Raw genomic sequence first — 22,017 nt, forward strand, 5'->3', positions numbered from 1 at the left:
ACTTTGCTTTCAGTGTAGTCTGTCTGTTTACAGATAAAACAGTGATAATCAGGCCACGAGTTAAGTTACGTACTTGTCTGAAAGGCACGTTTTAACCGAGTACAGCAGGATTTCTTAAACTCCTCCGACCTCATTTATAACGTCTAAAATTCCCATTAATGTAGCTATTAACGAGACGTCAAGTCATACACGCTCCAAAGAGCCAAACTAATTGCTTGAAAATTAATAGATAGATCGAGTTACTGTAATTTATATGTCTATTTGAAATTTTATTTGGCATGCAATTTATGCAAGCCAAGTATCCGAATATCACAGCGAGACGTGTGCTATTTTTAGACTCTCATCTATAAGATCATAGACGATCAGCGGCTCTTTGGAGCTGCACTCTTCACTCTACAGTCACAGTGGAACAAAAGAGCTCTATTTTAATACTTTAACCCCCCCCCCTTTGTTATTATTCAGATGAAATCGACATGAAATTAAGGCAAAGTAAGGGTTAAAACAAAGAGTCTGCTCTAGTCTGAATAATTACGGATTTAACCGTTGACATTTTCGGGAAAATGTCAAAAAATGTAGAGATAAGAAGTTCGATACTAATCTCACCTGTACGCTAAATATGAAGGAGCACGGTTGGCTTAGCTTCGTGCAACAAAAGGAAAAAGACTAGTTTGTCCAAAAAAGGTGACGAAATCCACCAACACCTATAAAGTCTGTTTCCCTGGCAACCTCCCAATAACCCCCCCATTTTAAACCACTTAGGTTTTTTTTTGCACTGATTAAAAAATGTATTATGTTTGAATTACTGGAGCTTTAGAGTTGCCAGTAAGCAGATTTTCTTCCTTTAAGTAGAGCCAGGCTAGCTGCTTTCCCAGTTTTTTTGTGCTAAGCTAAGCTCAGCATCTCTTGGCTGTATAACTTCATGTGATAAGAGTATATATATATATCCCCAAAATACCTCATGGTTTAATTCCCGGCTGACCTCAAGGGACCCCTGTTAATAAGTTTACATAAAGGATCCGGAGCGTATAAAAGATTACTGAGGGATTTAAAGCTTTATTTAAGGAAAGCTAAATCCTTAAATGGACTTCCTCCTTCCTCTGCAGCTGCTTCGGTTAGTATTCAGGTAGAAGATGAAAAAAAAAAAAAAAAAAAAATCCCATTACTGATAAGAATTCAGGTAATCTGGAGTTGCAGTGGAGTGTCACCACCTGCAGTTCTCATTCACCTCCACCAGGGGGAGATGCAGCCCAGCAGTTGGACTCTTCGCACTTGACTTGGGGGACGTTATGTAACCCCCTCCTCCCCAGATCTCCCCAAAGTGCTCTTGCACAGTCACTCTCTGACCCTTTCATCGGACCGTCACGTCCTCGCACATCTCGGAGGGGATTTTGTTTTGGTCTGTCAGGGGGAGATGGGGAAGAAAATGCACGTGTTCTTCTGCTTCACATGTCCATCACACCTGCACATATAAAACCTGAGCCACTGCAGAAAAGAAATGTTTTATTTCATTTCATTTGCTTGTATTTTAGCATAATGTGCCTTGATTGAATTAAAAATACAACTGGGCATTAAATATAAAATACAGCCCACTTTAGTCTCTTTTAATACCCTCCTCCTGTGATTTAAAGTCATAGTAAGACTATCACTTCATTTTCATTTACCTCTTTAAAAATGATGCATTGCTTCTTTTTACGTGTCATGATGACCTACGTGAAGCTGTGGGGGGGTTGGGTTTTTTTTTGGGGGGGGGCGGGGGGCGGGGGGGGCACACCTTTTGCCTCATCCGCTTTGCAAATTGTACACCCACATACAACCCTACCTGGAGGATTACTATGGCAACAGGTTGCCAGTAGCGACGGGGTACCACTACAAGACCCCGTGCGTGTGCGTGCGCGCGCGTGTGTGTGTGTGTGTGTGTTTTTTTCTTCTTCTTCTCGTCCTGACGCGCTGCTCGTCCCGCACACACACACACACACACACACACACACACACACACACACACACACACACACACAACGGAGGAGCATCAGAGGGTGAGGTCTGCCCGGCTCAGTCAGCACAAGACAGAAACAAGAAAAGAGACTCTCGCCACTGCGAGGCTGTTTTCTGTCACGAAGTGAGGAGCCCCGCGGGTTCTGCACGGACGCCGTCTGCTCGTTTTGGGTTGTGGTTTTTTGTTGTTGTTGTTGTTGTTGTTGTTGTTTTTTTCGGTGACCGGGAGCCAGAGAATCGTCGGATCCGCCGGAATGGAGACCTGCCGCTGACGGAGATTCCCGAGCTCCCCCCCACCACCACCACCACCACCACCACCCCCCTCCCTGATAACAACAGGTTAGTGCTTTACAGACTCGGGTCACTTTCACCTGCAGCCGCACGTGCTCACCTTTTATGATTTGATGATTTGATGATTTATTTGTTTAAGGGTGTTGAAAGGTGCGAGTCGGACGCACCGGAGGCGACCGAAGATGTGTATTATTATTTTTTTGTTTGTTTTTTTTTCCATTTTTGACGCGTTTTCTTTAGTTTTCTAGACGCATCCACGTGCGCGGAGTCCCGCTGTGGCTCGTGAAGGATACCGGCTCGGTCTAATGAAACAACACGAGCGGTTTAACATTGATTTTTAGTTCATTTAAATGGCGGCTCATCTTTTTTTCATTTTTTTATTTTTTTTTTACGTTGAATTGCTCCACAGCATTCCTGCGTTGAAGCTGCGGGTGTGTCTACCTTTTGATCACAAAGTGCATCAGCAGGAGGACTCAGCCTCTTTGCATTTATGAATTCGTGCATGTTTTTCCATATCTGTGAAGGAATCACATCCTTAGCCTTCCTTAGTTCGTAATTATTCAATACTACCTCTTTTGCTTGCATTTTCTGACATAAAAATGAGTATCTCATGTAGAAGTCTAGTTGCAATATTAAAAAAATTAATAATAAATAGAAGCATCTGGCTTTTAATAGATTTATGTATTTACTACATATATTTGTGCAGTTTCAGTTGGATGGTGTGCGCGTGATGGCTTATAAGAATTCAAAGGCTTGTTTGTCACAAATACAAACGATAATTGTAATTAAATGCACCGTGACTGCCGAAAGGCAGAATCTGAACTGGAAAAATAAACGTGTACAAATATTTCCTTTTTAAAGATGAAATATATGGAAAAACGTACATTTTGACATATTTAACTTATTATCTGTTTAGTTAGGTGCGGTTTTCTGTATAGATATATCTATATATTTTGTTCCATTCTGTCATTTCTGGCTGTAATTGAATCATAAAGGTGATTTTTTTTTAAATTTATGAAGTGATTGACAGCATGTTGAAATATAAAGTCTAATGATTCCTCTCAATCATTTAATTTCACCTCCTCCAATGCCTTTTGAATTCCCCATTAGTCATAATCACTGCTCGCACACGCACACGCACACGCACACACACACACACACACACACACACACAGAGCGAACACCCGCAGGTTACGTCAACATTTCAACATAACCGGCTTCATTTTCTAAATTTGGCTCGATATCCTTGTCAATTTTTACTGTCGCCGTCTGACACGGTTTCATGTGCTCTCCTCTCCGCAGCAGCCGTCACCGATGGAGTACAGTCGAACCAAAATAACTTATCAATAACTAAAATCACATGTATTTATTTATGTTTTTATCTCAGTCATCTGGGGGGGGGGGGGGCTATTTCGGGGGCTGCAGAAGTAATTATTTCTCCAGAAATGTAACCGCTAATGAAGCGAGATAACGCGACCTTTTTCTTCTTTTTTTAAAAACGTCTCCTTTTGAAATTTCAAAGCTCTTCCCCGAAGTTGTCAGCGGCAGCTTAAATGTTTCGCGCGTCTCCGTGTGAAATGCTGTCAAGAAAAGCTCTCGGTACTTAAAGTCTCAGAGCTGCCGGCGATGTAAATGTTGTGAGTCTTTTTGAAGTCCGTTACGCAACCCTCGCGACAAACAGCCGGAGAGGTTTCTGGCCCGAAGTGCTCATGCTCTGTAACCTCGCTTGTCATTGGAGGTTACGAGACGATGCGATTACGACTTTGACGGTAAACAGTGACGGAAAACCGGCGGACGAAGAGAAAAAGGCCCTGTTCTTTATCGTTTTTTTGGTTTTTTTTTCCACAGCGAGGGCAATGAATCACGGCTGTGAAATATCATTTTTGGAGTTTTAAGTGTGATGGATTACAGGCGGCCGATCAAGCCAGGCGGGGCTGGAGGCTGCCCCCTTTCTGTCTCTCTCCTGAGAGTTGCCGGCTGATTTTTTTTATTTTTTTTGGGGGGGGGGGGGGGGTTCTTTTGCTCTTTTTTTTTCTTTTCTTTTCTTTCAGTCAGAAAAGAGACAGCTCCTCTTGGCCGTCCTGTCACTTCGAGTCGTCTCATAACGCATTCAGCGCCCCTCCCGAGTGACTGTCGGTGTCTGTGACGGCTCCTCGCGCTTACCGGAGCGTAACCGAAAAGGATGCAAAAAAAAACAAACCCAAAAAGAGATTGGAGTTTTGGGTTAGGCGAACATTTCTCCGAGGAAATTGATAATCCATTATTAATGGAATCTGCCCCCCCCCCCCTTTTTTTTTTTTTGCTGCCTTTTGACTCACCTGCAAAACTGCAAAGCAGGTGGAGTCCGTCAAAAGTCAGCCAATCAGAGTAGAAGTATTGGCAAAATGACCTTTTGTCTAATCTTAACCTGCATTGCATCTCGATGAAGATTCACCGTCTGTTAAAGTCCTGGTCCAGCTAAGTGTTATCTGAAGTCCACCGGACTCCCCGGAGGTTCTTGGAGACGTTCCACCGTCTCATCCGAAAAGGCTTCTTTAGTTGGAACGGCCTGCTGGGAGTCCCAGGCTCGTCCCTCGTCCCAGGCTCGTCCCTCGTCCCAGGCTTTTTACTCTTGCTGGGTTTGTTATTACCTTCTTCAATTTTGAGCTGAAGAAGCCTTTTTTGGATGGAAGGTGAAAATCTTCCTCAAGAACCTCAAGCAAGTCCAGTTAACCTTTGGACGACACCTACATTTTTTATTTTTTTAAAAGTGCATCCTACTTGGACCTCTGCTTTCTGGTTTAACGTCAGTTTGCTTTAACGTGTCCATTGCACATTGTTTTTTTGTTTTTTTCAGTGAATCTGACAACTGCACGGGGAGTCCAGATGTGTTCATCACTATTTTAATTCGGGATAATTCGATTTACTGTGTATCCTGCGGGTCAAGACCCCTCTCTCATGTTAAATCCGTCAAATTAGAAAGATAGCAAAGCAGAAAAAGCAACCAGCCATCACGCTAAAGTGCGTAATACACCCGGAAGTCCACAACAAGAACCGGAGCCTTGACTATGGGTTAGTAAGAGATCATGGTTTGGGCTTAAAGGAAGTAACTTTACGTACGTTACTCACATAATGGGAAAAAAAAAAAAAAAGAACATTACGTTTTGTCCACATTGACTTTTGCTTTTTTTTACAAAATCGCACACCGACCTCCTGGTTTAAATTCTTGTGTTGGTTTCACCAAACCACCTGAAACGTCCTGCTTCTTTTACCCGCGTTAGGCTGGTCAAACATATGTGAAACATTTCACGCCTGGACGAGCCAAAACAAGACACGATATCCTCTAGTGGACAGACGGGTGTATTACAAGCTTTTCCGTGACACCGGGCTGAAAAAAAAAAATGCGATCGTCTTCATTTTTTAAGATTTTCCTCTAATCTTTGTTTTTATTCGAGTGTTTCTGACCTTTTTTTTTTTTTTTTTTTTTACACAGAAGACATACAATTCGTGACTTTGGGCTACAAGTAGATGTAATTTCATTTTAAAGCCAAACAATTTTACACGTACCAGTTAACCTGATTGCCGTTCTGTAGATTGTAGTAATTGAGCACGTGAATAAACCTGCAGTTATTCTAAGTGTAAAAAGAAAAAGAAAAAAAAAATCCCATTTACGTTGAGCAGGAGAAACAACCTCAGACGTCTGAGCAATCTCATGACCGAGGTTTAAATGAATGATTTTTTTCGGCGGCGCTCCTGCGGTGGAAAGGAAAAGACGCATTCGGAGAGCGGTTCGCAGCAATAACTCACAGCGAGAGTTGCTCAGCAGGAGAAACAACATGAAACGATGAGCAGTCCTGCTGGCTGTTATAGAATTGATTAATCCACCTGCAGCTCAATTTATAGAACGGACGACACAACTGGCTTCTCCTCCCAATTCCTCGTATTACGCCTCTTTTTGTCAGAACAAATGATCCACACAGCTGCGAGTCTAATTTGGTGGGGGGAAAAAAGTCCTGCTTGTGTTGTTTTAATGCTTACTCAATATGCCGAATGAAACTAACCTCTCCACCTTTAGGGTTGAATGCTGGGGGAGGTATTCACGCCCAAATCTCCAGGCTCCTCAGCTTGTTGTATAATTGTGGGAGTGACATGGTAAAACCAAAAGAGTGTTACAACTTATATTCAATATTTTCTATTTGCATAAGTCCACTTTAGTTCCCTCGTCTACTGTGATCCAATCCTAATTTAATGTACTTAATGTAACCCAAAAGACCCCTTCAGAAATGTTATACTTACGTTAACTGCTTAATTTATATCTACATGGAATGGGTTATGAACTGAGGAGATTTTTATATTTTATACAAGAGTCAGGTGTGGGCTCAGGTTTGCTGTTTTGGATTTAAGGATGAGGCCTAATGTCTGTTTTTACTGTCAACAAATGACATGAAAAGACAAAATAAACAGCCAACAATTTGTTAGTCCATCTCTAAATACTTTTCTGTACTTAGTCCCAGACCTTTTTGTTATGACTGAAGATCTTGCACTGAGGCTCACAATATACACTTATTACAAAAAACAACAACACAAGTTTCCCATGTTTCCAACACGTGATCACACGTATGACTCATGTCTACCAGTTGTTGCAACATATGATAACATGGGTAAAATATGTGGAAAGATTTTCACATGGGCAGAATATCGTTTCACACGTGTAAACTCACATGTAAGCCGATGTCGCGCAAAGCGTGAAATAGACACGCCCGACCACTACAGCAAACCGTGAAATAGCCACGTCTAGGCCTGAAACTTGCACGTTTTCCTGCTGTGGACGAAAATAAAAACCCACTGCATGCTTTGAGCCCGTGTGATTTACAGAAAAATGAATCTTTTGGCAAAAACACGTGGTCGAGGTTCACGTTTACAAAACGTGTAACTTTCACGCCTACACAGCCCGAAGCTTGGCTCACGTTTTGCTGTAGTGGACAAGCGTAACTATTTCACGCTTTGCCATGATACTGGGTTCTCACAGGTGTATGTGATCGCGTGTTTTTTCCGAGTTTTGTACAAAGCTCAGCAGTTTCCACAAAGTGCAGGGTACTGTCATTTTTAGGAAACTTTACAGAAGGAAATAGTGCATGAGGTCTGTTTTCGGCTCCAGCTTAATGGGATGGAATAATTACAGTAGGGGGTATGTGGGAATAAGCTATTAAGATATAATTGACATGCAGACTATTCTTGTTAATAGAAGAAATTCATTCTTGGTTTCTGTATTTTAGTAGGCATGACCAACATGAACATGAATGTAAAATATCACCAACCATGTCCTTTAAGCACTAATTAACCTAGGAGCTTAGAAACACGCACCATGTTAGAACAACTTTAATTTTCCGTGTGACAGAGCCTTGATTGGATAATGAAGCCCGACCTCAAAACATTAAATGCCAGCGAAATGTATTCCTTAACAGAACTTCTTTTAAATTTGCCAAAACCAGTTGACACACTTTCTCGGGCCCCTACTGTTCTGGGGCCCTGCAGCAGCTGTGCACTTTATCTGGTTTGGTAATGGGTCCGTCATCGGCTGCTGCAAAGCCATCTGCATTCATGCTTCATTCCTGTAACCTTGTCTGAGGAGAAATTCATTTTTCCTCACGCATGACAATGTTTTTTAAATAAATGTTTCCAGTGAATTTAAATTGCCGTTGCAGATTGGTCGCATATGAATGTAATCCAATCGAATGCAGGAAAATTTCAGGATAATAGGCTGTGGTCTAATGAAGCCGGTGACATATTTGCCTCCGGAGCAGTATCGCCTCCAATAAATGTTGTATGACTAAAATTCAAAGTGCCAATTCAAACCCCACTGCTGCTGAAATTCCAGGCCGAAGGAGTCCCCCGAGCCTTCTTAACTCACAGAGCAAGCTTTTTGCCCGGAGCTCCAGAAATAAACTCGTCTCGGGAGCCGCTTTGTTGTGGTCTGAGAAACGTAACGGTCTGATCATTTAAATGAATTCAATTGAATTCTATATTATTTATATTATAGCCGAAACAAATTTCAAGTAACTTTTCACAGTGTAGTCCTTACAACATCAGACTGAGGAACCCAACAATTCAGCGATTTCCACGTAAGCTGGGAGGGGGAAAAAAAAAAAACTCCCCTTTGACAGCAGGAACCAGAGCTGGAGGGGAAAAAAAACTTTCTTTTAACAGGAAGAAACCTCCGACAGAACTAGGCTCCGAGGTGGGCGGCCATCCGCCTCGGCCGGTCGTGGGTGAGGGGAGAGCAGAGCGAGAAAAGAACAGCATAGAGATCCAAGACTGTAAACTGTTGGTGGGGCCAGTAATCACAGTTCCGGGGATGTCCGTAAAAGAAAGCACAGAGGAGAACCGTACGGAGAGCCAGCAAACAATATGCAAAAAAACTAGGGGAAAGAGACAAATTATCTTATCGGTTTTGTTGTTGCACCTGTCAAACCACGGGGGACATGATTTATAATCCATCCATTTGTTGTTGTTTTTGCGCACAGGTCTTATCCACTGAGCCCATCTTCCCTTCGGAAATCTTGAAGCAACGGACAAAGAGCTGGAGCCGAGACGATCAAGCATGGATGTGCCCAGGATGGCCGAGGGCCTCTTCAGCAGCACGCTGTCCTCGTCGGGCGGCGGCCATCACGTGCCTTCCTACCTGACGCTGGAGCAGAAGGCCGCCTTCGTCTTCGTGCTGCTGCTCTTCATCTTCCTGGCCCTGCTCATCGTGCGCTGCTTCCGCATCCTGCTGGACCCGTACCGCAGTATGCCCTCGTCCAATTGGACAGACCACACCGAGAAAGACACGTTCGATTACCGCATCGTCTGAAGGGGGCGGCGCGTAACTCGAAAAGAAGCTAAACGGGCCGATTCGATGCTGCCGGAGGCCCCCCGGCCCTAAGGAAGAAGAAGAAGAAGAAGAAGAAGAAGAAGAAGAAGAAGAAGAAGAAGAAGAAGAAGAAGAAGAAGGAAAAAAAAAATGACTGCTGATTCACCGGGAAAAAGACACTTTTCGGAAAATCTCCTCAAAAGCTCGGACTGAAAAGAAATCTGACAGCGAACTGTCGCCAAAAACTAATTCAGAGTTTAAACAGCTTCTCCCTGCCAAATCTGAAAATTCTCCACTGTAAAGAAGACAACCCAGAACTTACAAGCTTAACATGGCCCGACGAGTCCAAGTGAGGCGCCCGAGCCGGTTTACAGCTCGCCCGAAACTCAACTTTCCCTTCGCCCATCAGTTCGCTCATGGACTACCTCGCACCTCCTCCATCTCACGTGTGGAAGTTATCTTCTCACATCTCACAGGGTTGAACATCCGTTCGAGATCCAAGCCAGTTTGGATAAAACCAGTGTTTACATCTTATCATGTTTACGTCCGTCCTTCGATTTTTATTGATAACGTAGACAATCAGTGTTCAAAATAGTGAAGGAAAAAAAAAAAAAAAACTATTTGCGAAGTGACTAGTCGAGGTAGTTTGGTAGTTTTTTTTTGGTTGTTTTTTTTAGAGTATTTTTTTATCTTAACTGGTGGACGGACGCGAGAGGTCCAAAAGACTTTGCGACGGGATTCAGGCGAAGAGGAATTCGATGCCTTATGTCTTCGTGAAATGTTCTGCAATTTGGTCCTTTATCTTCTAGACAGGAAGGAGAGGCCGCGAAAGTTGACCCGGTGTCGAGGTCGTAAAAGCAGGTTTAAATAATCACAAAGAAGGAAACGCAAAGAAAGCTCCCTTTAACGTTTAGTAACAGTTTGGACGGACGGATTCCAGAAGTGAGTAACTAGCTGTTCTGTATAGTGCAATTAAAAAAAAGACAAAAAAAACAAACTACAACAATTAGTCCTTTCAGTCACGGAGGGACCTTCGGTGTCCACGTCTTTAGATGTCAACAACCAAAAGAGGTATTGAAGAAAAAAAAAAAGAAGTTTACTGTGCTGTACCGTGTGCCTAATTTGAGGGGGACAAAAAAAAACAAAAAACATTGAGATTGATGTTTTAGGAAAAAGAAAGAAAATGGGTTCATATCTTTTAGTTGTTGTTTTTTTGTGTAATTTTTAATTTTTTTTTGTGTATTGCCCATTTAAAGAAATGTAAACAGCATTTTACTGCCTGCAGTTGGTATATTAACAGTTGGTATGCCAGACCTGCAGCTTGTTGACGAGGACGGCGACGATGCATTTTCACCATCAAACCCTTTACTGAACTGATGTTGTGGCTCTTTCGTTGGGCAACTTTTCAACTGTGCGCCTTATAGTGTAGATTGTTTACAGTATCAGTAGGTGGCAGAGACGCTGGAAAAAAAAAAAAAAAAAAAAACGCCAACGCGGCGGTGTCTTCGCACTTCACAGAGATGTCATACAACCCCCGAAAAAAAACAACAACAAAAAAACAAACGTTCCCCTGATCTCGTTCCTGATCTCGTGAACTGTGACCCTTTCTGACTTATATGTGACGTTCTTGTGATCTGCTGTGGCCTTTTCCTACCTAACGCGGATATTGCGATGTTGTGCTTGCAGTGGTGAGTTTTTTTTTTTTTCTATTTGCTTTTTTCTACCCCCCCCTCTCCTCCCCCACTCATCTCCCCGCATGTATTTTTTTGCAGTCTCCCTTTCCGCGCATGATAAATGGTGAAGTGCTTTAATCCTGATGTTGTAGCTGTGGGTCAGTTGCTCAAGCAGCTATTTCCTGTCTGTACTGGAAGCCTTTTTGTTTTTGACCTGTTTTCCGCCTCGAGAAACCTTTTTTTTTTTTTTTTTTTTTTTTTTTTTTTGTAATAAAAATGATCAGTGTACAACTGCTTACATATATTTTTTTAATGTGTTTTTATTTCATCAGGTTCATTCACCGGGCGGTAAGAAAAAAAAAAGTCTCAGGTGTTAAAAGGACAAATGAAAGAAAATGTGGGAGGAAACCCTTCTCCCACCCTCCGCCCCCAATCCTTTCCGTCCTTTTCAAAGGCGGTCCCCCGTACCTGCCAGAGGCCAAACACGTTCTTCTCCACATTTTATCAGCGACTGGCAGTGGTAGCCGGCAGGTGTCTCGATTGGTTTTCTGTGAACCCAGACACTCCGTCTGGCTACAGACACACACACACACACACACACACACACACACACACACACACACACACACACACACACACACACACACACATGTGCAGGCGGTAGGCTCCAGGCCCGGGCTGCTCTTTGAGCCGAGACCCTCCAGGACGCCACGCGGAATAACAATCTTCCTCTCTGACACCGACACAGAATATGTTGATATGCAATCATCTGCTTGCACACCAAAAAAACCCAAAACAACCTGCTTCATTTCCTCACGCCGAGGCGAGACGCAGACGGATTTTGCATCTGTTGTGTTGCTTAATAATTCTGCTGATATCACGCATCTGCAGGTTTTTATTTTTTTATTTATTTCTTTCTTTTAGGGGGAAGGGCAAGGGGAGCTGAAGCGGATCCGAATTTTAAATGAGGGCCTGATCCCGCAGAGGAGAGATGTGCAGTCGGTGCTTTTTTGGATTATTATGTAAGAGACAACCTACGTCCTCCACTGAAGTCTTGTTCACATTTGGTTCACTTTTAAAAGTCAAAATAGAGATACGGGCGGCTGGCGATACGAATGCAGAGCTGAACGCGCATCGTCAGGAAAGCAGCTCGTTGCACAAGAAGCTCGACAAGCGGTGAAGATTACCGGCGTGTCGGAAACACGTCGAAGAGTTTATGAATCCGTCGTTTGAAACCGACACCTGACTTTGAAATTGAACTCGCTGAAGGCAGCGGTCCTCATAAAACGCTTGGCTTTTCCAAACATAGTTTTCGCCTTTGATGGGTTATAATTTCGATCGTTTATGTGCGACAGCCGAAATAGAAACAAATCATTCTGGAATGAAAAGCCTTAATTTTCCGTCTCTGAAAATTTCATTAGCTCGCGCCAAACAAAGATTATAATCCATTCCAAACACACCCTTTACGCAGCAAGTGGGAGCAGCGGCAGGGAACATGAGCTATTATGGATCAATATCGCAGTCATGCTTTATGCAACATGACTCATATTAAAGAAAAGCCACTGATAATAGAATTATTTTCATTCTCCGCTCTGCACGCTCGGATGCCGAATTTATTCCCTCTCCCCAACGCCCCATTTCACTATTCAGCCTCCGGTTAATTTAATGCTCTCTGAACAGGTTCGACGGGATTGTTCCCCCGTGAATGTGAGTGGTTTTGTGCGAGAGGACATGAAGGCAAGAGAGTATTGATATCTGCGTATTGATATAATTGATTTTGCGGCGATTCCTTTTATTTTCGAGAGCCGGTGATTTCTACAATAGCCGGTCGTTTATGTCGCAGACGAATATTGAGAGGGGTTCAAAGAACATTGGCATCAAAAGAAAAGAGGATCCCGGCAGCCTTTTTCAAAAATGAGTTGGGTCTGAGCCTTTCAGACTCGTATTGGTTAACTTTGCATCTTTTGTGTTGTGCAGACAGTCCCCCCCCCACCCCCCCTACCCCCTCCACCCCCCAACCCCCTGTGTTTTCTGTGCAAAGCAGTTTGATATAGCTCTTCCTGACTATTTCTCACAGCTTCAGCATTCACTGTGTGTTTTACTCTTAAGGTTTGCTCAGCCACTCTGAACGACGAACCAATCGGTGACCAGTGCGACGATAGTGAAGTCGTTGCAACAATAGCGGCAGTTTCTCGATTTCCTGTCGATTGGTGAAAAGCTGCTCCAATGGTTTAAAAATTAACGCCCAGTAGGATGCGATGACCGGAAGAAATCCTCACTGGAGCGTGGAACGGACCCATACTGTATATTTACACAGTGGATTTGGGGTCCAGGTTAATAGAGACAATACGTCCTACATTTACTCTGACCTCTAGTGGCCAGGAGTAATTATGACAGGAGGAAGTCAGGTGACGGGAGCATAAGGAGTGGACGAGTTCGGGGGGTGGGGTGGCTGGCTGGATGGGTCAAAGATGAGTTTTTTTTTTTTACCCACGAGACCCCGCAGTTCATGTCATTCGTGTAAACAAACGTTGGGGCTAACCTATTTCAGTTCACTTATTGAATTTATATCACGTAGGTAACATAATTTACCTATAAAACAAACAACCGACCTTTTCCTCAACCTAGCCGGGTAGTTTCGGTGCGCAAAGTTAACCACATGCGTGTATCAACTTCGTGCGGACAGTACAGGAAAAGTCAGGGGACCTCTGAAGGCAGTGGGGTTTATCGTCTGGGCGACATGGATGAATGAACAAAATCTGAGTTTTGATTTTTTTTTTTTTTTCAGTGGCGGGCCGACAGATTTAAATCAACAATGGAAATTCCCATAGTTAAAATAACAACTTGCTTATAAATCCCTGTGCAATTAAATGCGATACGCCCATTGGGCTGCATAACGGGGTTCTTTTTAAGCCCCAGGACAACGTGGGTATAGAGGGAGGATGGATGAATGGATGGATGGAAGATTGAACAGATGGATGGATTTTTTTTTTTTTTAACAATGATGCAAACAAAACAAAAAAAGCTGAAATCCTGACAGAGCTGCGTTTTAATAGCTGATTCTGCAGATGAGTCGCTGAGCTCCTCGGGCAGGTTGTTTGGAGCCTCGGGGCTCTGACAGAACAAATGCTGTCACTACTGGTCTCTGCGGTGCAGCCTGAGGGGCCCCTGCCAGGTGATTTTAGGTCCGTGTGAGCACTTCAGAGCGCCGTAACGTACAGTGCATCCGGAAAGTATTCACAGCGCTTCACTTTTTCCACATTTTATTATGTTACAGCCTTATTCCAAAATGGATTAAAAAAAATTTTTTCCTCAAAATTCTACACGCTATTAATATCCCATAATGACAAAGTGAAAATAGTTTGTTTAAAATTTTTGCAAATCTATTAAAAATAAAGAACAAAAATATAACACGTACATAAGTATTCACAACCTTTGCTCAATACTTTGTTGAAGCACCTTTGGCAGAAATTACAGCCTCAAGTCTTTTTGAGTATGATGCTATAAGCTTGGCACACCTATTCTTGGGCAGTTTCTCCCATTCTTCTTTGTAGGACCTCTCCAGCTCCATCAGGTTGGATGGGGAGCGTCGGTGCACAGCCATTTTCAGATCTCTCCAGAGATGTTCAATCGGGTTCAAGTCTGGGCTCTGGCTGGGCCTCTCAAGGACATTCACAGAGTTGTCCCGAAGCCACTCCTTTGTTATCTTGGCTGTGTGCTTCGGGTCGTTGTCCTGTTGGAAGATGAACCTTCGCCCCAGTCTGAGGTCCAGAGCGCTCTGGAGAAGGTTTTTATCAAGGATGTCTCTGTACATTGCTGCATTCATCTTTCCCTCCATCCTGACTAGTCTCCCAGTTCCTGCCGCTGAAAAACATCCCCACAGCATGATGCTGCCACCACCATGCTTCACTGTAGAGATGGTATTGGCCAGGTGATGAGCGGTGCCTGGTTTCCTCCAGACATGACGCTTGGCATTCAGGCCAAAGAGTTCAATCTTTGTTTCATCAGACCAGAGAATTTAGTTTCTCATGGTCTAACAGTCCTTCAGGTGCCTTTTGGTAAACTCCAGGTGGGCTGTCATGTGCCTTTTACTGAGGAGTGGCTTCCATCTGGTTCTCTACCATACAGGCCTGCTTGGTGGAGTGCTGCAGAGATGGTTGTCCTTCTGGAAGGTTCTCCTCTCTTCACAGAGCAACGCTGGAGCTCTGTCAGAGTGACCATCGGGTTCTTGGTCACCTCCCTGACTAAGGCCCTTCTCCCCCGATCGTTCAGTTCGGCCGGGCGGCCGACTCTAGGAAGAGTCCTGGTGGTTCCAAACTTCTTCCATTTAGGGATGATGGAGGCCACTGTGCTCATTGGGACCTTCAATGCTGCAGAAATGTTTCTGTACCCTTCCCCAGATCTGTGCCTCGATACAATCCTGTCTCGGAGGTCTACAGACAATTCTTTGGACTTCATGTCTTGGTTTGTGCTCTGACATGCACTGTCAACTGTGGGACCTTATATAGACGGTGTGTGTCTTTCCAAATCATGTCCAATCAACTGAATTTACCAGGTGGACTCCAATCAAGTTGTAGAAACATCTCAAGGATGATCAGTGGAAACAGGATGCACCTGAGCTCAATTTTGAGTGTAATGGCAAAGGCTGTGAATACTTATGTACATGTGATTTTTTTCGTTTTTGATTTTTAATAGATTTTCAAAAAAATGTATTTCACGTTGTCATTATGGGGTATTGTGTGTAGAATTTTGAGGGAAAAAATGAATTTAATCCATTTTGGAATAAGGCTGTAATATAACAAAATGTGGAAAAAGTGAAGCGCTGTGAATACCTTCCGGATGCACTGTATAGCGAAGGAACCGAGCTCCACCGAGAGCTCCCGAGGCCCACTTTTGTAAGGTCAGTTTGGAAAGCACTTGGCAGCCCGTGTTAGGAGGATACCAGCGGTTGGTTGGTTGGGGAGGGGGGGGGGGGATACCGCCTCCTATACGTCTTGTTAAATGTCTGAGTCGGTCTGTCAGATTCATGTTAGCCGCAATCTGCCTTAGTCCTCAAAGCACATCAGAGGAAGACAGCTGTTCGGGAAACACACAGCTCTCCCACTCACTGAGCCAGTCTGTGCCCGCGGTTTCGAGGGGTTTATTTAACAGAGTGCCGAGTCCAAGGGTGTCTTGATCCGCCGTGTCTGACTGTTGGCCACTGGGAGCTGCCCAGTATAATAATGACGGTCATTACTGGTGACCGCTGGAGGGCTTCGCTAAGGCAGCTGGGGAGATAAATGCCTTCACTGGCTGCAGTACAGAACAATTTACATGAACTAATAAATGTGAGTATATGACATGAAAAATAACATTTTTTTAATTATTATTGCGAATGTAAAAGTTTTATTTAACATTTTTTGCATTTCCTTCTTCGCTCTCTGTGGTACTGTACTACGAAGCTGCATTGACACAGATTTCTTTTGAAAATGAAATATTGTTTTTTTTTTCTTTTCCAACTGTATTAGTGTTGCACTTTCAGCTGGGTGACTCACAGGACACATTACCGACGAAAGCATTACTAACAGAGCAGCAGAAGCCGAACTAGTCCAACTTCCAAGGCGCTTTTACACGATGCAGTTTCGGGCCGCTGCAGAAATCTGCAGTCGGGAGAGAAATGTGGAAAAATTCATCAATAAAAGCTGCGAGTGTTAAAACTTTCAGTGTCAAATGGGATCTGCTTCTACAATGTATTGTATACTATCGAACCCTGAATAGGACATGAAGCAATGCAGAATATACTGCTGAACCTCCAAACTTACTGTGCAGAATTAACATTTTATTTCATTTTCCTATGTAAGCCACCACCGAGTTGCCACTCTCTTCCCTCCTCTTTTGAGGATTTTCAAACAAAAATAAGAGCCATATGGACAGAACTTGTTTCTTGTTTTGGTACATTTACAGAACACAGCAAAAATGGATAATGGGAGTTGATACTTGTAAGTCTCTGCATGAGTTGTTGTTGCTGTTGTTTTTTTTGTGTTTTTTTTACAGTACTATGATCTATCAGCCTCAAAATAACTCAAAATCTAACAGACTGCAACCGAGACTTTTCTAGACTTGACATTTGACATGTTGATGGACAGCATAGACACCTTTATTCCTTAATATGTCAAGATCTGGAAACTCTAGATTCCTCATTTTCCATAACTCACCTTTATCTTTCTGTAGACTGTAAAGAAGACTTCCTCTCGTAGTCCAGGCTGAGATCATCCTGATGACATCAGTATAACACTGTCGTGGGTTATTTTTCTCAGACCTGACAAATCTCCCCATGACTGGTAGACTAATCTTAAATTTTGATATTGAAAATCAGTGTGGTGCCCCTTTAAGAAACTGTCCATAGCTTCAGAAAACACGTACAACCTCTGTGAGTTTGTTTCCTTGTCTCTCTGTGAAAACATTTTAAAGTTTAATCAGGTCTCCCTTAAGTGCAAATGTGTCAACAAATGTCACTGAAATATTCAATAACGAGCAGGGCGGGCAGTCCAACTACCGGGAGGAAAAACTAATTGTTAATATGGATTATTGCACTTTATTTTTTTTGGAGCAGGGAAAGATTTGCTTTCGGCCATTTAATCAAATTGTCTTTGGCTCAAACATCCAGACCTTTGTCCTTGTTTTTGTCTTTGGGCCATCTTCCACAAATACAGCCATAATACATTGAAATTTCTATGCACTTATTCGTTAAGTACTTTTGAATGAGTATCTGGTGACAACGTTAACGTAAACACAACTGTTAATAAAAATAAAAACTAAAAAAAAGAAGAACTTTACGCATTATTGCTGAATAGATGGTAGGGGGATGCTCTGAAACAAAAGTTTGATTCCCAGAAAAGATAAAGGTGCATCCATGAACCGCTGCGCGTTCTCCTGAAGTGTCCTTGAGCCCGAAGCCGAGCTGCTATCTGCTCACGACGGGTCACCCTGGATAAGAGTGGATGAAGTGCTCTTACAGTAATTGATTCCTGATTGTCTTCGTCCGTACAGTGCACCTCTACGGAGGAACATTCGCCGTCGGACACATCACAGTCTGGGGGCCCTCGTCACAAATTATGTAAACAAAACAAAAATACTCGAGGAGAACTTAAGTTTCAAAACAAAATAACATGCATTAATAAAGATGAATTCCACTTTAAGCTGATTGGGTTTTCACCATAGACTGTATATAATAGTGGACGTCGCTTTTGGTTCTGAAAAATGGAGCCGGTGCGGAAGTGCCTTAAACTGCAATACCGCCGAGTGCCACTAGAGGCTGGCTCCATAAAGCCTCCATAGACTCCCATCCAACGAACTCAAATTTCTCCACGAGTTATGTCGGTTTTGTTAGCTGAGGTCGGTCCTTCTCAGTTTGCTGGCGGTCCATCTGAAAATAATAAAATAATCCCGTCATTAATTAGAAAATAAGCTTCAAAAAGCTGTGTTTTGGGTGGGGGGGGTCGTGTCGGCTTGATTGACAAGCCTGTGGTGCAGTCAGGTTACGGCTATCGGTGGGCGGGATGTAGTATCGCCGGGTTTTTCCAATCAGATTGAGTTTTTTCACTTCAAAAATGGATGACTAATTGTAAATAATGTACATCTCGAGACATTTTTAGCCTATTTTAGCTCGTTGTTTTGGTCATGCGGTACATTTACTGTCTAGTTCAGGGTTTAAGTCACACCTGTTGTTAACAAAAAAAAAGAAAATGAGAAAAAAATGTATTCGCTGCAGTGAGTGGATTCACTTGCCGAGGACATTTGCATGGAGCTTTCGCACAGAATCCAACTTTGAAGGGAAGAAAATATTTTTCAACAACCCTCCCACACTTTACCCAAGGGAAGGAAAAGTTTAAGAGTGCAAGAACAGAGACAATATTGTCATAGCTGCGATAAAAAAAAAAAAAAAGGAAGCAGATAACATACTCGAGTCGTGGCAGAGAAGGAGGGACCAACTCCTCAACCCTGAGATGGAATCTGTTCTTGTTTTTAAGTTTTATTTGTCAAGTCTCTCCACTCTCTGCCAAGTAAATTGCGATGTCATCTCAAAGGCTGTCAGAACTCGTGCTGGGGGAGCATTACTGAAAATTTCTCATGCGACTTCAAGTGCCTCCGTTTTTGCTTTGATTCTCCACAGTGTCGGGGGTTCGGTCTGCAGAATCATCGCACACTCTAAACGGGGGTAATTGTTTGACGTGTGCGTCGTTTTTGTGATATTTTCGTTTTATATCATTTTTTTTTCATATATTTGAAGTTACGACATCAGTTTATGCTGTTTTTTTTTTTTGTTGTTGTTTTTTTTCTCTCTCTCTCTTAAGTTCGGTCCTGATCAGTATTCAAAAGCACCGACGCTTTCCGGATGTGTTGCCCACTCACTCTGCTGTCCCTGGAGGGTACTGATGAACTGTTGGCCCGTGGCTGCAGATATCAGGATGCTGCGCTGGTCCATCGCTATGGCGACGACCCTTTTTTTTTTACCTTCCTCCCGAAGGATACAGAAGTGTCCTCTGACTCGCCTGAAGAAAAACAGTAAAGGACTATTCCAACAATATGCTGCTGTATAAAAATGGGGAAAATAGTTACACAACCACAAAGAAGTTAAAGATGGTTTCGCAACGTGATTTCTCAACAAGCAGAACTACTGAGAAGCCGCTCTGTTATTCTAACAGGTGCATGAGAAAAGCCGGCTCATTGGATGCGTTTCCTTCCCTGTTTCTTCTGCCAACAGATTCCGGGTATTATTTTGTTATCATGACAGTTCTTCGTTTTCTTTGTTCTGCAACTTTTTCATCTGTTTTGTGTTTCAGAGCACTCTGTCCGGTCCAGCTGTTCCTCGTTTCTCGTCAGATATGATTACGTCCCTTGAGACAACACGGCAAGTCTCCTGAGGTTTAAAAAAAAAAATTAAAATATAAATTCTCACGTGCGCAAATTAGAACTTCGCTTCCCTCCCATCTGCTCGTTCTGCCTGCGATCCTGTGACACACAACCAGGGAGGCCACGCTGAATTCTCCCTGCAGTTAACGATGAAGTACAAACAGATCCGGGTAAGTGAGCACATTTCAAATAAAATGGCAATATGAAGTCGGGCAAACTTTGCATGGACTCCGGTGAATAAATTGCACTGCACCATCCTGGGTACAAAATCTTCCTTTAATTGCCTGTATTTATCATCATTTGCTAGAAGTTGTCAGGTTTGGGGCCCACGTCCAAATCAAGGTTCAAGGACATCGTTATTATCTCCGAGGCACAACTCGAGAAACCAAGAACAATCGTCCAGTATGAGTACCTTTAATTGGCGTCACTGTTTGTTAAAAAAAAAAAAAAAGTAGATGACACTGGCACCCAGGACGTGAATGAAATCATTTCGTCGATAATGTGGAGTTATTTTTTTCCAAAATGGCCCACACGGGAAACTTTTACAGAAAAAAACATCAATTTTACATGTGCAAACGTGACACACGTGATGGGGGAAAAAAGTAGACTAACGTTAACTCCGTTATCCAAGACCAGCTCTAATATCCCGTTTGGACACGTCGGCAGGATTTCAGAGTCACAATCAGACTATGAAACTGTCATTTGAAAATCATCGCACACATCCGAGAAGAGATGAAGAGAGAAACGCGTACATCCCTTTGTTTACATCGCTCTGTTGGGCAAAAACATAATAAAGACCAAGGACTCGAAGATGATGAGAGAAAAGAAGACATTTATACGGCAGCGCTCGACGTAACCCTCCGCACCCAATTTGCATATGCATAAAGGGGCGGGGCCAGTCTAACGTGGCTTAGCAACAGGCCGTACGGCCCTGTATGTGTGCCTATGGTACGGCCTACCACTTTAATGTGGCAAATGCCTCGAGCGAGACGGTTTGCATCAGTGGCCCAACGGAGCAGCATGCCTCCAGGGATCGGTACGTACCACCTGGTATACCACCAGAAATCGGTACATGGCGCCTCAGAGAAGGCGGGGCTTACCAACAAGTCAAAGTGCCGTGCCACCAGGAAACGTCACCTGCCGCTTCCCACTAAGTGACGTGCCGGCTACTGACTGTGTGAGTACTTCACAGACAGGATTCAAAGATTTTTGTCAAAAAACAAAACAACAAAAAAAACACCTTTATTCCCGATATGACTGTTTTTGTCTCCCCTTCGGAGCACAGCGGTAAGTTAACTTCAGACAATGAACACATATCAGCGTGGTGGTGCACTTTTCAGTGATTCATCCTTTCTCTAAACTCTGACCCGAGCGGAGTTTTTTTTTTTTTTTTTTTTAACTCTCGGGCCGAAGTGGGCGTCGGTGCCCCTCGTCTTCGCACGGGTCACCGCAGCTTGCTTTCTGCCCGAGGCCCTACTATCTGCACCCCGGCTACGTAGCTGAAGAGTCCCGCTGAAGGGGAGAGAAGTTACCTAACGCTAACGAGAACCTCCTACGTACCACCTGAGGGGCCGCCACGCTCTCGTGTTACGTAAAGGGCCCGCGGTAGGAAGGCCACGCGGGCCTTTTATTACTTATTTATTTTCTCTCCCAACACTGTGTCCGCTAATTTTCCAACAATAATCCTGCTGTTATTTCCGCTATCAGAGGCTAATCTGATCTCGTGTGAAATGGTGTCTGAACGCGGGGTGTTTGTGGTAAGAAAAAAAGGGTTCGCAACATGGCTGTCTGAACAGGGAGAGTCTGGCACGGCCACTTGCAACCATAGCAACAGAGTCCGACTGGAGCTCCGCTATATAGTCGCACTTAGAAAACATCAAACGTATTTTCTTTTTTCTTTTTTTTAAATCACCGAGAGGGCGTGCAAACATTTTGGCAGCTGCACTCTTAAAAAAAAAAAAAAAAAAAAAGGTTCTCCTTTTGACTTTTTCTCTTCCTCATCTTGCCATTTATTTTTTATTTTTTTTTCTTGTCAACCTCCTCGGCTTCTCCTCCTCCTCTTGCTCTTGCCGTCCGAACAATCTCTGTCCATCTCCCTCGCGAGCCCCCTCATTTATCCATCTCTGTCTCCTTGTCTTCCTCGCCTTCATCTATCTGTCCATCTCTCTTCTCCTTTTCATTTCTTTACCCGCCTTCCTTGGCCTGAAATGTGCTTGGTCATTTGCTGTCAATTTCAAATGTCTCCGCCGTTTCTGTTATCTTGTTTTTCTAACCTTGCACCTCATTGTTATGTGTTGGAGATGCCGGGAGAAGCTCAGATGACCTGGCTTGACTTGG

General features: G+C 43.4%; 1 protein-coding gene across 1 annotated transcript; it reads left to right on the forward strand.

Annotated features, from left to right (window-relative positions):
• The first annotated feature begins 1,965 nt into the window (after positions 1 to 1,965).
• Positions 1,966 to 9,217, forward strand: LOC138628732 (cortexin-3). The gene is made up of 2 exons (XM_069711923.1): positions 1,966 to 2,331; positions 8,787 to 9,217. The coding sequence occupies exon 2, from the start codon at positions 8,864 to 8,866 to the stop codon at positions 9,113 to 9,115; it is 252 nt and encodes an 83-aa protein (XP_069568024.1). The 5' UTR covers positions 1,966 to 2,331; positions 8,787 to 8,863; the 3' UTR covers positions 9,116 to 9,217.
• Positions 9,218 to 22,017: the final 12,800 nt, after the last annotated feature.

Source organism: Brachyistius frenatus, unplaced genomic scaffold, assembly GCF_029030835.1.
Source record: "Brachyistius frenatus isolate BFR_SWC_R1_liver_20210118 unplaced genomic scaffold, ASM2903083v1 Contig_104, whole genome shotgun sequence".
Lineage (NCBI taxonomy): Eukaryota > Metazoa > Chordata > Actinopteri > Embiotocidae > Brachyistius > Brachyistius frenatus.